This window comes from Pristis pectinata, chromosome 22 (genome assembly GCF_009764475.1).
Source record: "Pristis pectinata isolate sPriPec2 chromosome 22, sPriPec2.1.pri, whole genome shotgun sequence".
NCBI lineage: Eukaryota > Metazoa > Chordata > Chondrichthyes > Rhinopristiformes > Pristidae > Pristis > Pristis pectinata.
The window spans coordinates 31,992,282-32,006,314 of record NC_067426.1 but is presented as its reverse complement, the minus strand read 5'-3'; the positions used below and the strand labels follow the sequence as shown (position 1 = coordinate 32,006,314).

The window sequence follows — 14,033 nt, the reverse complement described above, 5'->3', positions numbered from 1 at the left end:
AATATAACCTTTATCATTTGCATATGGTTGCGCTCTTAGACCAGTTTTCCTCTCATAAGTAATACCTGTTGTTTGCAGGCGAGAGCAGATTAGGTAGTGTAAATCCTGACACTCCAGAATGAAATATGTAACCTGTGTATTGACTCTATGATGGCTTAGCTGGTGTTTTGTTTTACCCTTTTTTAACCTCGGAGCGGAGGACATGCCCAGCCTGACCTCCTGGGCCTATCTTCCTGCTCTATATTTTGCAACTCCTACAGTCTTTTGTCTATATTCTTTTGTCTACCTCTCATACTTTAACTGCTGCCATTCACACATTGACCAGATAATCTTGTTTACAGTTTACTGGTCATCCTGATACTAAAAGAGATGCCTCCCCTCCCCCACCCTCCTTGCAGTTTAACAAGATTCTTTTGTCTCCTTTCAAGTCTTCGACCTGAAACGTTAGCTCTGTTTCTCTTCCCATAGATGCAGCCTGACCTGCTGAGTATTTCCAGCATTTTCTGGTTTTATTTAACCTACTGTGTCTGCTTCCCTGGTCTGACTGGACCATGCCACCTGAGGAGCACAGTCCTTGAGGCAGGCAATGTTTTATTCCACAGTTCTGTAAAAGGCCTGCTTTGATTTTATGCAGCAAAAAAGAGCAAAGTACTGGAAGAACTCAGCTGGCTGAGCAGCTTTGTGTAGGGGAAGGGAATTGTCGATGTTTTGGGTTGAGGCCCTGCATCAGGACTTCAATTTTGATGGCTGTTACCGCATTTAAAAACCACCCAATCCAGAAGTCAGCTCAATACTGGGCCCTGCTGGGTGAGGAGGTGACTCACTGACAAAATTAAACCACACCCCTAGCTGAGTGTTATGTATTTTCTATATACTTGGGGGAAGCTTTAGAGGAATCCAGTGTTGTGACTAGGTGTTTGATGATTTCAGTCAATATTCTAATAAATTTAATTTCTAAAAATGAAGTCCATTCAAATTATTATCACAGGCTTTAGAATTCATCAGTCAATTGTATCCCAGAGCAGACCCGAGTCATTACTACTGTAAAAATCACTGATTTGATTATACAATGTATTGCTTTTATTTTCTGTTTACGAAGCCTACATTACAGCTTCCAAGAATAGTGGGCGTTTTACATTGTCTTCGCACTTCCTGACATCTGTGGTGATGACAAAAGATGGTTCACAATATTTTCAAACTTAGTTAATGGAGGAAAAGGTCTCAGTCATTCTGGCCAATTTGTTTCTGTCTAACCCTACCTTGCCTATCTACGCACTCGGTTCCTTGCCATTCCCAGCTGGTACTCCCCCAGCTGGCTCACTCTCACTTCCAGTCCCTTACCCCATTTCCCTAACTACCAGCCCCAGTCACCCACCACCACCTCCCCACCCCTCCACCTGCCCCTCCTCTAGTGAGTTCTCCCCCTGCCTCTTTGCTCTCACTCATGGGTGCAGATTAGAAAAAGGCAGGATAGATTCCTGGAGAATAGCCTGAAATTGTTGGAGGAGGTGGTTTTTAAGCAGGCTATGAAAAGTGCAGAGTAGATGCTCAGGTCAAGTGCTCCAGAGGATACTACTGCAGCTGATGGCTCTGACCACATCATTGGGGAGGAGAGAAGGGAGATGATAAGAGAAGTGATGTTAAAGAAATGAAACAGTTCATGGAATCACAGAGAGAGAGAGAGGACATGGAACCAGGCCTTCAGCCCACTGAGTCCATGTCAACTATCACCCACCCATTTACTAATCCTATATCAATCTCAAATTTTATTATCTCCACATATCCATTAATTCAACTCACCTCCCCCCAGATTCAGTCACTCACTTACACGTTAGGGCTGACTAACAGTGGCCCTTTGCACACCTTTGGCACTTGGAGGTGTGAAACTGGACCACCCAGAGGAAACCCATGCACAAACTCCATGCAGACGTTACCCATGGTCAGGATCACCCCCGAGTCTCTGGTGCTGCGAGGCAGCAGCTCTACTGTGCCATAAATCAGTTGTGACAGATTTCAACGGTGAATGAACATATATTTCTGAGCGTGGTGATAAAAGAAGAATTAAGGAGTTCTGTGGAACTGAGAAGAAGCTTTTGCTGAACTAGGATGAAGCAGTCTTGTTTACACGAGGGGTGTGGCATCTGAAATGCTGCTGGAACGAGTACAGTCCTGTAGTTAGACGGATGTCCGTGGCTCCACTTTGCAGGCACAGAGACTGTGACTTTTTTTCGCTGCCAATTCTCCTGCTCACTCTGCTCCTCACGGTTCTCGGCCTATAAGCTAATGCTTACAAGTAAAGGAAATATTAGTGCCATTTCAGTTTCTCTTTCACATGAGTGTGAATATGTTGGAGAAACAGGTGTTTCTGATTGGTTCATCTAATAAGCTATTTAGTAAAGGCTCTATGGTACTCTGCAAAATTTCAATAAAGTTGATCTATTGTTTAGAGCAGTATGTTACCCAGCCTGATAGTGACAGTGGTCTACCTGAAACAGTGTGGTCATTGGTTAGTGACCATTGTGTGGATGTAATTTCTCCTTGTCTATTTTGGGAATCATTTGAAAAGCCTGGCATTAAGCATCAACAGTCCCACAGGTTTCCAGGTTACAGATCTTTGCCTCTGCCAACTGCTGAACCTAGTTCCAAGCTGCTGCAATTCAGCTCCATTTCCCTGACCTCTGATGTAAAACATCAACCAGCATTCAGATTGCTATCAAGTGACCCCTGCTGGAGATGGCATGGCAACTGATAATTAGGCAGTGCAGCAGTTTGCACAGCAGTGTCCCACCGGCAAAGAATGTTAAATGGCCACATCATCTGTTTTGCTGGAGGAAATAAAATTGACGAGAACACCCAAGGACTTTCATGTACCCTTTTGTTACAGTAAATTCACTCCTTGCCCACATGGAGCCTTTAATCTTGTAGTAAAGGCGGAAATAATAAGTCCCAGTGGAGAAGTGTGCTGCAAGATTTCCCTCTGACCCTTTAGATAATTGAATAATTATTGCTGAAAGGGAGAGGAGAGCAACATTTTTGAGTTATGTCTGCAACCTCCTCTAAACCTACTGCCGTCTGAGATTATAACGTTTCTTCGACTCTTCTACCTCTGATCTCCTGTTTTCCATTGTCGCGCCATTGGCAGCCAGACCTTCAGATATCTGGGCCTTAAGTTCTAGACTTGTCCCTGAATGTCTTTGTCTTAACCATTCCTTAAAATCTGTCTCCTTGACCAACCATTTGGTGACATGTTTCCCTCAGTTTATAAAAGTGTTGATACCCTGAAGCATCTTGATGAATTATTAGCTAAAAGCAAACTGCCGGAGGGACTCAGCAGGTCAAACAGCATCTGTGGAGGCAGGAGCCTGATGCAGGTTCTTGACCTGAAACATCGACCATCCATTTGCCTCCACGGATGCTGCCTGACCCACCAAGTTCCTCCGGCAGTTTGCTTTCAAAGTCAACAGTAGAGTTTATTGTCATATGCCTAAGTACGTGTTTTGCTCCAGATTCCAGCATATGCATTTTCATGTGTCTCCTTGGGGTAAATTATTACATTGAAGGTATTATGTAAGTAGAGTCAAATCAGAATTATTGTCATGTGCACAAGTACAGTGAGGTACAGCTACAGTGAAAAGCTTGCTTGCAGCAGCATCAAAGGCACATAGGTATAGACAACACACAGAATATAAATTATATGTAAACTATGTATAATTTATACGGTGGAGGGGGGGGGATAAAGACTGCAAAAACAAGACATTTCTGCAAAAAAACAGACAAGTCCATGGTAGTGTAAGAGGTGGTCTGTAGTGTTCCATTGCTGAGGTAGGGTTAGGGTTTTATAGGTTGGTTCAAGAACCTGATGGCTGTAGGGAGGACACTGTTCCTGAACTTGGTGGTGTGGGGCTTCAGGTTTTTGTGCTTCCAGCCTGACGGTAGTTATTGCATCAGATACTAGAAAATAAATTCGTATTTCACTCTCACCATGCATTAACAATTCATTTATATTTCTCCTTTTGCCTTGCAGCCCTAGGTCTCGTTCCAGGTCGTATTCTCCAACTCATAACCGGGAGAGGAATTATCCGCGAGAGTACCAGCCTCGGGAGTTTCGAGGGCACCGGGGCTACAGACGGCCCTTCATCCAGCGTCGAGGGCGAGGCTACTACCCTAGGGGTAACTGGAACAACCGTGGTGGTTACGGCAACTACGGAAACTATAACCATTACGGTAACTACCGGCCCAACTGGCACAACTACCGCTCGACCTACAGCCCTCGGCGGGGCCGGTCCCGCTCACGATCACCCAAGCGGAGGTCGGCGTCACCGAGATCCAGGAGCCGCTCCAGGTACACTGACAAGTCGTCGTCCAGCAGGTCAGGCAGGTCGTCCTCATCCAGGTCTCGCTCCTCTCCTCACCGCAGTCGCTCCGCCTCCCCTAAACGGCGGAGCAAGAAAAATAAATCGTCCCAGAAGGAGGCAGCCACCTCTCAGCCACCTGTCCAAGAGTCTGAAGACCAGCAGAAGCGGTCCCCCGAGGATGGGCAGACTGGGAATGGTGGCTCGGAGGCTCCCGCTGGTCTGGCCCCCAAACGTGGCGATTCATGGAAAGGTCTGACTGCCTACGATGCCAGCCCCAAGCATCCTAGCCCTGCCCCACGCTCTACTGTGGTGCTGAAGACCAGTTCACCATTGCATTCCAGCCCAAGCCAGCAGAGCCCCCCGCAGTCAAGCGTGGCCCGCCACACTTCACCACATGGGAGCCCCTCACAGCTGAGTCCTCAGGGCCGCAGCCCAACCAGGCCGAACACCTCTCACCAGAGTCCGCCGTCACTCGGCTCTTCAATTCGTAGCCTGCCTCGTCAAACCTCGGCCAATCACAGCCCACCTCAGAGGAGTCCACCACTGACGAGTCTTGCACAGGGCAATGCACAGAAAGAGGAAACACGGCCAGGAATGTCTGGCTTATTTGCGGAGCAGCCAGCCCCAACTATCCCTTCATATCTAAAGAGGTATGTTCCAAAAAGGTCAGTATTAAGTTCTTGATTCATCTTTCCTCTTGATTTATCTTTAATTAGTCATTGTATGAACGTGTTTGAAAAGTCGTCACAGATAATAGACTAGAATTGAGTAGAAAATAAATTGCATTTTACAATGGTGAGTCTTTGTGATTTGTAACATCCATTGATACGTTGAAATATCTCCCTAGGCACAGGCACTAGAAGACCAGCTAGTAACTAGTTAACAAACTACTTAGCAGTAGCATGGTTGTCCAACAGTTCTGTGTAACAGTGGATCATGGTAGAATGAATTGCTAACACTTTTGCATATTTGAAAAGATATGAATAGTCAAGTGGCCTTCAGATCATCGTGAAAGAAGAGCTCTTCCATTATAATGTGGGCTTTAATTTTGTTAAACCTTTGACCTAGCTTGCTTGGCAAGGCTGGCAGAAGTTCAGATACGGACTGCTCTTTTTCTCTTCTGTGAATGCAGTACTCCTTGCATTTAAAAGCTTTGGGTACTTAATGGGGTTAGATGGTTGGTGAAGTAAAGAGCATTCCAGAATCAGATTTGTTTAATGGCCTTAAATAGAATGTAACACACATTTAAGAAATGCTTTGAGGCTATGTGACTGCACATCCTTGGTATATCTGCTAATGTAAGCTTGTATCACTCCCCATCTGAGACTGGAGGAATTTTTCCCCAGCAGGGCTCAGTTTTAAGCCGTTATTACATATCAGCAACAGTTTGCGCCTTGAGCTTCAGATGTGAGGTAGTCAAAGAATAAAGGATGAAAATACAAATTGTTGTACATGGTTCTATAACACACGTGCAGATGGCATGTAAGTTGATGGGGTTATGGATAGCAAGAAAGATTGTCCAAGACTGCAGCAGGATATAGATCAGATGGAAAATTAGGCAGGGCATTGGCAGATGGAATTTAATCCTAACAAACCTGAGGTGATGCATTTTGGGAAGCCAAATAGGGATTGGACAGATACAGTAAATGCTAGGGTGCTAAGGAATGTTGACGAACAAAGGGACGTCAGACGTGAGATTCTGCAGATACTGGAATCTGGAGCAACGCGTACAAAATGCTGGAGGAACTCAGCAGGTCAGGCAGCACCTATGGAGGGAAATAAACAGTTGATGTTTTGGGTTGAAACCCTTCATCAGGACTCTATTGAACAGAGGGACCTTGAGGTTCAAGTCCATAGTTCCCTGAAAGTGGCAACGCTGGTAGATAGGCTGGTGAAGAAGGCACATGGCATGCTTGCCTTCATAGGTCAAGGCTGAATATAAGAGTTGGGACATTACGTTGCAACTTCACAAGTCACTGGTTAGGCTGACGGAGTATTGTGTGCAGTTCTGATCACTACACTATAGGAAGGATGTGGTTGTGTTGGAGAGAGTGCAGAGGAGGTTCACCAGGATATTGTCCGGATTGAAGGACTTCAGTTGTGGGTAGAGATTGGATAGGCTGGATTTGCTTTCCCTGGAGTGAAGGAAACTGAGGGATAACCTACCTGATAGAGGTGTATAAAATTATAAGAGGCATGGGTAGGGAATTAGTCAAAGTCTCTTTCCCATGGTAGGGGTATCAAAAGCAAGAGGGCATAAATTCAAGGTGAGAGGAAGGAGTTTTAAAGAGGGTTTGAGGGAAAAGATTTTTTCTCCCCTCGAGTGGTTGATATCTGGAACTCGGTGTCAGAGGAGGTGGTAGGATCCATTAAGTGTGGGTCTCAACTTACTGTAGAGAGACACATTCACAGCTGTCAATGTGCAATGAAAGCTACGCTCCCAAGTATGCAACATATAGTGTACATTGCACAGTGTACTTCCCATACATCCATTTCAAAATGTTTTAAGAAATATTTTATACCGACTGGAACAAGTCTCAAATGACTGTCGTATAGAGACCCTGTCAAGTACTAATGGTATCATGTTTGAGCCACTGTTCTTGGTCAGACTGATTCTAAAATGCTCTTTCAATAATCTAAAATTATGTGCATATTTGATTAAAGTGTCTTCAACGTTGACTACTGTCTGGAGAGTTCTTGCTGTAATGCTACATGTAACAGTGGATTTTACTCCTCAGTTTCCTCCCATTTCTTTCTGTGGAAACTTGTCTACAGGCTTTCTATAACTGTGTTAGATGGCTAGGAACAGTACAAGGAGCAGTCCCATACTTATTGGATTGTGACATGATTAAGCAGCCAAAGGAAAAGTGTACAGTGTTGATCTGTAACTGCATTATTACCTAGCTAGAACTTGGACAGGATATCTTCTTGAATTCTCCGTTGGGTCCATTGCTGGATCTTATTAATCGAAGATGGAAAATATGGTTGTTTTCTAACAGTTTTCTCGTTTAGCTCAACCGTGAAACTTCCCCAAGTCATTTGTCTTACCCTTTCTTCCTCTTTTTGGTCCCTAATTGATGATCTAATCGGCACATGATATTCCTCATTCTTGTCAACCTGTATGTTTTGCATTTTGAGTGCAAGCACTTCACAAATATCTTTATGGGGAAAAAACCTAAATGGATTCTCCAGTTGAGCCCTTGCTCCAATCTTTGAGATGCACCCATGTTATAAAGTCTTTTATTTAAGCCAGAAGCTGGATGGTGTAATTTCTTTTTTCTCTCTGTATATGTTTTTGGGCTTTTTCTTAAACTGTAGTTTGCAGGTGAATAGAAAGCTAAAATGTTAACGCAGGATAGGATGAATGGAAAAGAAAAGGAGCAGAAAGGAACAGATTTAGAAAAAGAAAGCGAGAGACCTGGCCAGTGCTTACGAAAGGCTTTCTACTTGCAGTGTGGTGAAAACGGAATTCCATGTGAAAAATATTCCAGAGAAAGGCAACCGTAGCAGCCAATCCCCCAAACGGTTCAAGGGCGGAGTTTCAGAGGAGTTTGAAAAAATTTCGAAAGCAGAGATACGTCACAAATTTAGTTATGATGAAGAGGAAGTGGAGGAGCATGCTAAAGAATACCCATCCAAGAACCAAAAGGAATATGGATATGAGGATGAGCCCAAGTACAGGAGCAAATTAATCGCAAGTAAAACTCAGGAGAGGTATGATGAGGAGGATGAGGAGGAGGAAGACGATGATGATGATGAGAATGATAGGCCACGTAAACGGGAAGAAGTGAATTTCTTTAAGCAGATTGCTATCTCCAAGGAGAAGTTTAGGGAGGTGGAGAATGTGGAGGATGAGGAAATAATACCCGAGAGATTTAAAAAAGAGGACCGCTTTCAAACAAAGAAAGTAGATGGGAACAGATACCGGGAGGTATCACCCATGAAAACATCAAAATATAAGGCAGGCCGAGCAGAAAGTCCTCTTCCGCCAAGGAAGAGCTCTGAGGCCAAAGAGCAGGAAGATGTCACTGCTCTGGAGGAGAGCCCCCCAGTGCTCAAACCAGCTCATCGTCCTACAGAGGTGACACTGAAAATGGATTCCTTGCAGTTTGGCGATGATGTCCTCGGGTAAGAATTGGATTGCATTTCATGTTTATTTTGTCATGGGAGTATGGGGTGTTAGAAGGTTTATGTGGTTTCTCTGTAGGTAATTCTGTAATAATTGAAATACTTTCTCCTCTGTCCCCCCAACCCCAAAATAACAGTTCATTAAACATAAACTTCAGTTCGTGTTGGGCTGAGACCATTTGCTAACTTCTGGTTGCTCTAGAAAGCTGGTTGTAAAATATTAAATAGGAGTTGGAGTAGATCATACAGCCTTTTCTAACTGCTATCATCTTATTCTGTAAGATCATGGCTGATCTGATTGTTGAAATCAACTCCACCTTGCAACCTGATCCCCATTCCCCTTGATTGGTCTGAAAAATACCTGTCTCAATCTTAACATCGAACACTACAGCACAGGAACAGGCCCTTTGGCCCAAGATGAATATAACTTGAATATATTTAATAATTCAGCATCCACTGCTCTTCCGAGTGAAGAATTCCAAAAATTCATGACCCTCTGGGGAACAATCTTCATGTGTCTCCAATGGGCGATCCTTTATCTCAAGACTGTCTCGCAGTTCTAGATTTCCCATCAATGGAAATGTCCGCAGAGCATCCACTTGGTGCAGTGAAGTAAAAATCTTATTTAGAGGTGATGTATTCAAATATCAATACATAACAAAAGGCTTGGTTCAGCTTTGTGTAATTTGCAGTTGAAATTTGTCATTTACATAAAATTTAAATAACAAATTGGTTCTACGCCATGGGACTAGCTATCCATCTCATACATTAGTAATACATGGGGCATACTCTATCGATTCCCACTAATTGTGTAACATGCTAATAAAATATAGTTCATCCAGGCCCACACCCATCTTTCTAATGCTTGATTCAATGATCCTATGCTGCTTTTGCATATGATCATATACCCATTATTTGCTTTTAGAACTTGTTCCATTCTTCCCTGCTTGAGTTTGATAATATACCCAGATCATGCACAATTGCTGCAGTTTATGCTTGATCCTTGTGGAGAGCAACAATTGTTTCTTGGGTTTGAAGGCAACTTATCAAAGTGGGCACCAACTTAAAATTGATTCTCTCCCTGTCATGCTACAGTGACAGCTTCATCACCATTGACTGGAAAATAGTAGATGTGTGTGTGTGTATATATATACTTAAATCAATAACTGCATTCAATTAAATATTAGCAAACCTGTTGAGATGCTGGTACGCAATGGTGATCTGATCACTACAAAAAATATGGTGTGATGTAATGGCTGAGGCACTTGCAATACTGAAAGCACTGAGAGACACAAAAGAACTTTGCAATAGCCGCCTTTCACGGGGAACTCTTTGTGTCATCCTTCCAGCTCTGCCAACATCCTGACCCATGAACGACGGCTTTGTCGTGACCTTGTTCACAAACCCAAAAAAGATCAAGAGTTCCGTTCCATCTTCCAGCATATTCAGATGGCCCAGACTCGACGTAGCCCTTCAGAGTTATTTGCTCAGCACATTGTGACTTTGGTTCACCATGTGAAAGGTAAGATAATAACAGTGACTGACTGCTTATTTTAGCACTGTTTTTCTCTTTTCAGTGAGGCATGCTTGGGTTTTGTTTTCGTTCCTTCTCTTTTTGGTATGGTCCTATTGCAGCCATGTAACGTATTGAAATCCTGAGTGCTAATAAAGAAACTCGCTCATTATTTTTTGTGGATCATTGCTGTAATGTTAGTTGTGTAATGGTCACAGAAAAGGGCTTGGATGGGATCATTACATCACTTTCCTCTAGCTGTGACACCATCAAACAGTGCCAGTAAATGAATTCCATAAGAGTGTTGTGGTAACTGAAACAGCTTAGACTTTCTTACAGGCTTATCTTCCATTAGTATCTTATTCCTACATCATACTAATGTTTTTGAATGCTTATCTCTCCTGATATTGAGTGAATGAGAGGATGGGGGAGAACTATACATCTTTGTTACTCACCTCAACTGTTCCTAATGGTAATAAGTTCTATATTCCCATGGTTCCCTATGTAAATATTTTATTTCTGATTTGTTTTTATTGGATTTATTATTAACCATCTTTTATTTTGATCTCTACTTTTAGAATATAGAACACTACAGCACGGTACAGGCCCTTTGGCCCACAATATTGTGCTGACATTTTATCCTGCTGTAAGATCTATCTAACCCTTCCCTGCCACATAGTCCCCCATTTTTCTATCATTCGTGTGTCTATCTAAGAGTCTCTTAAATGTCCCTAATGTATCTGCCCCCACAACCTTTGCTGGCAGTGCGTTCCACGTACCCACCACTCTCTGTAAAAAAAAACCTCCCCCTGTATCTTCCTCCAATCCTCTCATGTTAGCCATTGTCGCCCTGGGAAAAAGTCTCTGACTGTTCACTCGATCTATGTCTCTTATCATCTTGTACACCTCTATCAAGTCACCTCTCATCATCCTCCTCTCCAAAGAGAAAAGCCCTAGCTCACTCAACCTATCCTCACAAGACTTGCTCTCCAATCCAGGCAACATCCTGGTAAATCTCCTCTGCACCCTCTCTAAAGCTTCCACATCCTTCCTATAATGAGGCGACCAGAACTGAACACAATACTCCAAGTGTGGTCTAACCAGAGTTCTGTAGAGCTGCAACATCACCTCGTGGCTCTTGAACTCAATACCCCGACTAATGAAGGCCAACGTACCATATGCCTTCTTAACAACCCTATCGACCTGTGCAGCAACCTTGAGGGATCTATGCACATGGACCCCTATATCCCTCTGTTCCTCCACACTGCTAAGAGTCTTGCCATTAGCCTTGTATTCTGCCTTCAAATTCAATCTCCCGAAGTGGATCACTTCACACTTATCTGGGTTGAACTCTATCTGCCACCTCTCCACCCAGGTCTGCATCCTATCAATATCCTATTGTAACCTTCGACACTATCCACACCACCACCAACCTTTGTATCATCAGCAAACTTACTAACCCACCCTTCCACATCCTCATCCAAGTCATTTATAAAAATCACAAAGATTTTGTTGGAGGTAGCAACAGTTCTATATTTACCAGTCAAGCCATTCATAATTTTAAAGAGGTATATGAAGTCACTTCTCAACCTCCTCCAGAGAAGAAAGTTTCAGCTTCTCTTGATAAATGTATCTTCTCAGACTAGTACGATCCTACTGAAATCCGTTTGCATCAGCTCTGTTGTTATCGGATCTTTTTTAATGAATTTTTGCTCTGCAGGTGCACAGATCCACCAATGTAAACATTTCACTATCTTTTAACAATAAATTGATCTGTGGGATATAGTTAGCTTGTCCACTCATGTTACAAATGAGATTTCAATGCGTTTACATGTTTGTGGTATTGTGATATCTGCTGACTATACTTGCTAAGTTATTCTGGCTGACTGTATTAAAGTGAGCAGTATAAAGACTCTAGAAAGGTATTCACGGTTGAAAGCGAATTGAATTTCTGTTCAAGTATTCACTCAGATGGAGCAAGTCCTTTTTTACGTACACTTTTTGGAAATAAATGGGCCAAACTTTTTCAATTCTCTCCTTTGATATAAAATGTCAGTAGATCAAAGCATTTCATATACACTCCCATATCATAAAATTTGAGCGTTCAAAACTTTCTCATTCACCCCCATGTTTCATTCCTATTTGCAGAGTCACATAAGTAAAGTCCTTCCCATCTACTTTGCAAAGAATCAAATGAATTAAACCCCGTCACATTTCCTATCAATTCAAGAAGCTGTTGTGTTCATTCCCATTACATAGTCTTTGTGGATCACTGTGCACTCCCCATTATTATTCAGAAGTTCTTTCTTTGGTGTAGCTAAAGTAAGTAACTGCAGAGAAGTTACATCTTGAAAGTCAAAAGCTAAGTTCTAATGATGTCTAGACTATCTGTCTCTCCTTGGTATGCATTTTCAGTGCTGCAGTTTGCAATGCGGCTCATTGGTTTCACCACATACATTTCAGGATGTCTTTGATACTCATTGGATTGGTGAATAGACATACCTTTCATGACCTTTAGAAATTTGGTTTATGGTCCAATTTTATGTTGTAACCAAAAATCTAGCACCTCAAAAGTACAATTATTTGGCACTGACGCTACAAACCAGGTTTCATGCTGAAAACCATTTGCATTTAATCCTTAATCCAGGTTCAACATTGAAACATTCACCAAGTCGGACAAATTCAAACAAAAAGCTTCTGTGAAGTTATTTTCAAGACATCCTTTTATCAGAATAGTCTGATGCAGGAACGAGCTTCCTTTTTTTAAAAAACACTGGGAACAATATTTTGTGTGTTTCAGATTTCTGTCATTTGCACTTATTTTGGTACTTTTCTGCCCAAAATGGTAGGGTACAGCCATCTGGCACTGTTGGTTAACATGTCTCTACTTATTTTCCTGTTTGTGTATAGATATGACTGAATGGAAGTGAAGTGACGTGTGGCATAAGCTTTTACCAACTAGTGATTTATATCTGGAACATAATAACTCTGGAACTTTGCAGGACATTTCATGGCATCTTGTTATGGGATAAGATGGTGCGGGTAACTCCACAAAATTGATTTGCTGCCGACCGAAGTCCTGGCACTTTACTGCTTAATCACTACAGCTAAATTGTTCATTGTGGTGATAACTACCAAAGAGTTAAATATTTAAAGGAACTTCACAGCCGTAATCACCTGGGTGAGATTGCTAGACGTTCTCATTGATAATGGATCCCTTATTCAAATTATAGTGTTTGCATTTACAATGTTCAACCTTTGATGCCACTGCACTATGACTATTGGGTGGAAGTGATTCTTACTGGAAAACAAGCTGGCAGTTTTCCCTCTGAATGGTCTGCTCTTCTGTGCTTCAAGGTAGTCTGATATTTTTACATCCACAAGGATCTGCTCCCTCCAATCATCGTAAGCAGGAGTTGATGAAAGCTGAAAGGGATTTGAGTCCATCAGTTTGTTTGAATGAATAAGCAAGGACAAAAGAAATGCAATTGAATAAGAAACTAATGTTTAATTCTTTAATTTAAAGAAACCCAATTTTGGAAAATAAAAGGGTGGTGTATGGTAATCATGAGGAAAGATGGAGAAGGGAAAAGGTGTTGACAGCTTCCTTTCAATGCATGTTCCTGGAAGATCAGACAGCCAGAAATTGTACCAATTATTGTACATGTCTAACCATGATTGTTTTGTAACTTGTCCTTTGATGGTAATCTTTTTGCGTGAAAGCCAAATGGTTTTAAAGGAGTTAGGTCATCCTACTCCAGAAGCACATGGAAGTGAATGTCTGGTCAAGGAAATCTGGTCAGTGTTGCACTCAAGCCAATTGCAAAGGAGCTTCAGGAGCCCCTTGGAAACAATGGGCCCCAGTCTCTTTGGGCATACACCTCTTGCAATGAATTTCTTACAATGATGAAGCTGAGATTGTTGGGATGAATCTGTATCTCTTGCGATGTTATGTTTCAGCACCTTGGAAATGGCCACATTAAAATAAGACATTTTGGGTATTCATGAAAATTGCTTCAGGAAGGTTTTTTTGGAGT

General features: G+C 42.4%; 1 protein-coding gene across 7 annotated transcripts in view; it reads left to right on the top strand.

Moving 5' to 3' along the window:
* thrap3a (thyroid hormone receptor associated protein 3a) overlaps positions 1-14,033 on the top strand; it is a 117,587-nt gene that overhangs the window by 91,046 nt on the left and 12,508 nt on the right. For 6 of the 7 annotated variants that reach the window (XM_052036579.1, XM_052036581.1, XM_052036585.1 and 3 more), the window contains 3 exons: positions 4,025-5,020; positions 7,809-8,483; positions 9,833-10,005. In XM_052036579.1, the coding sequence (XP_051892539.1) occupies positions 4,025-5,020; positions 7,809-8,483; positions 9,833-10,005 (1,844 nt within the window). The remainder of the gene's footprint in view (positions 1-4,024; positions 5,021-7,808; positions 8,484-9,832; positions 10,006-14,033) is intronic. The other variant, XM_052036584.1, reaches the window with a different exon arrangement.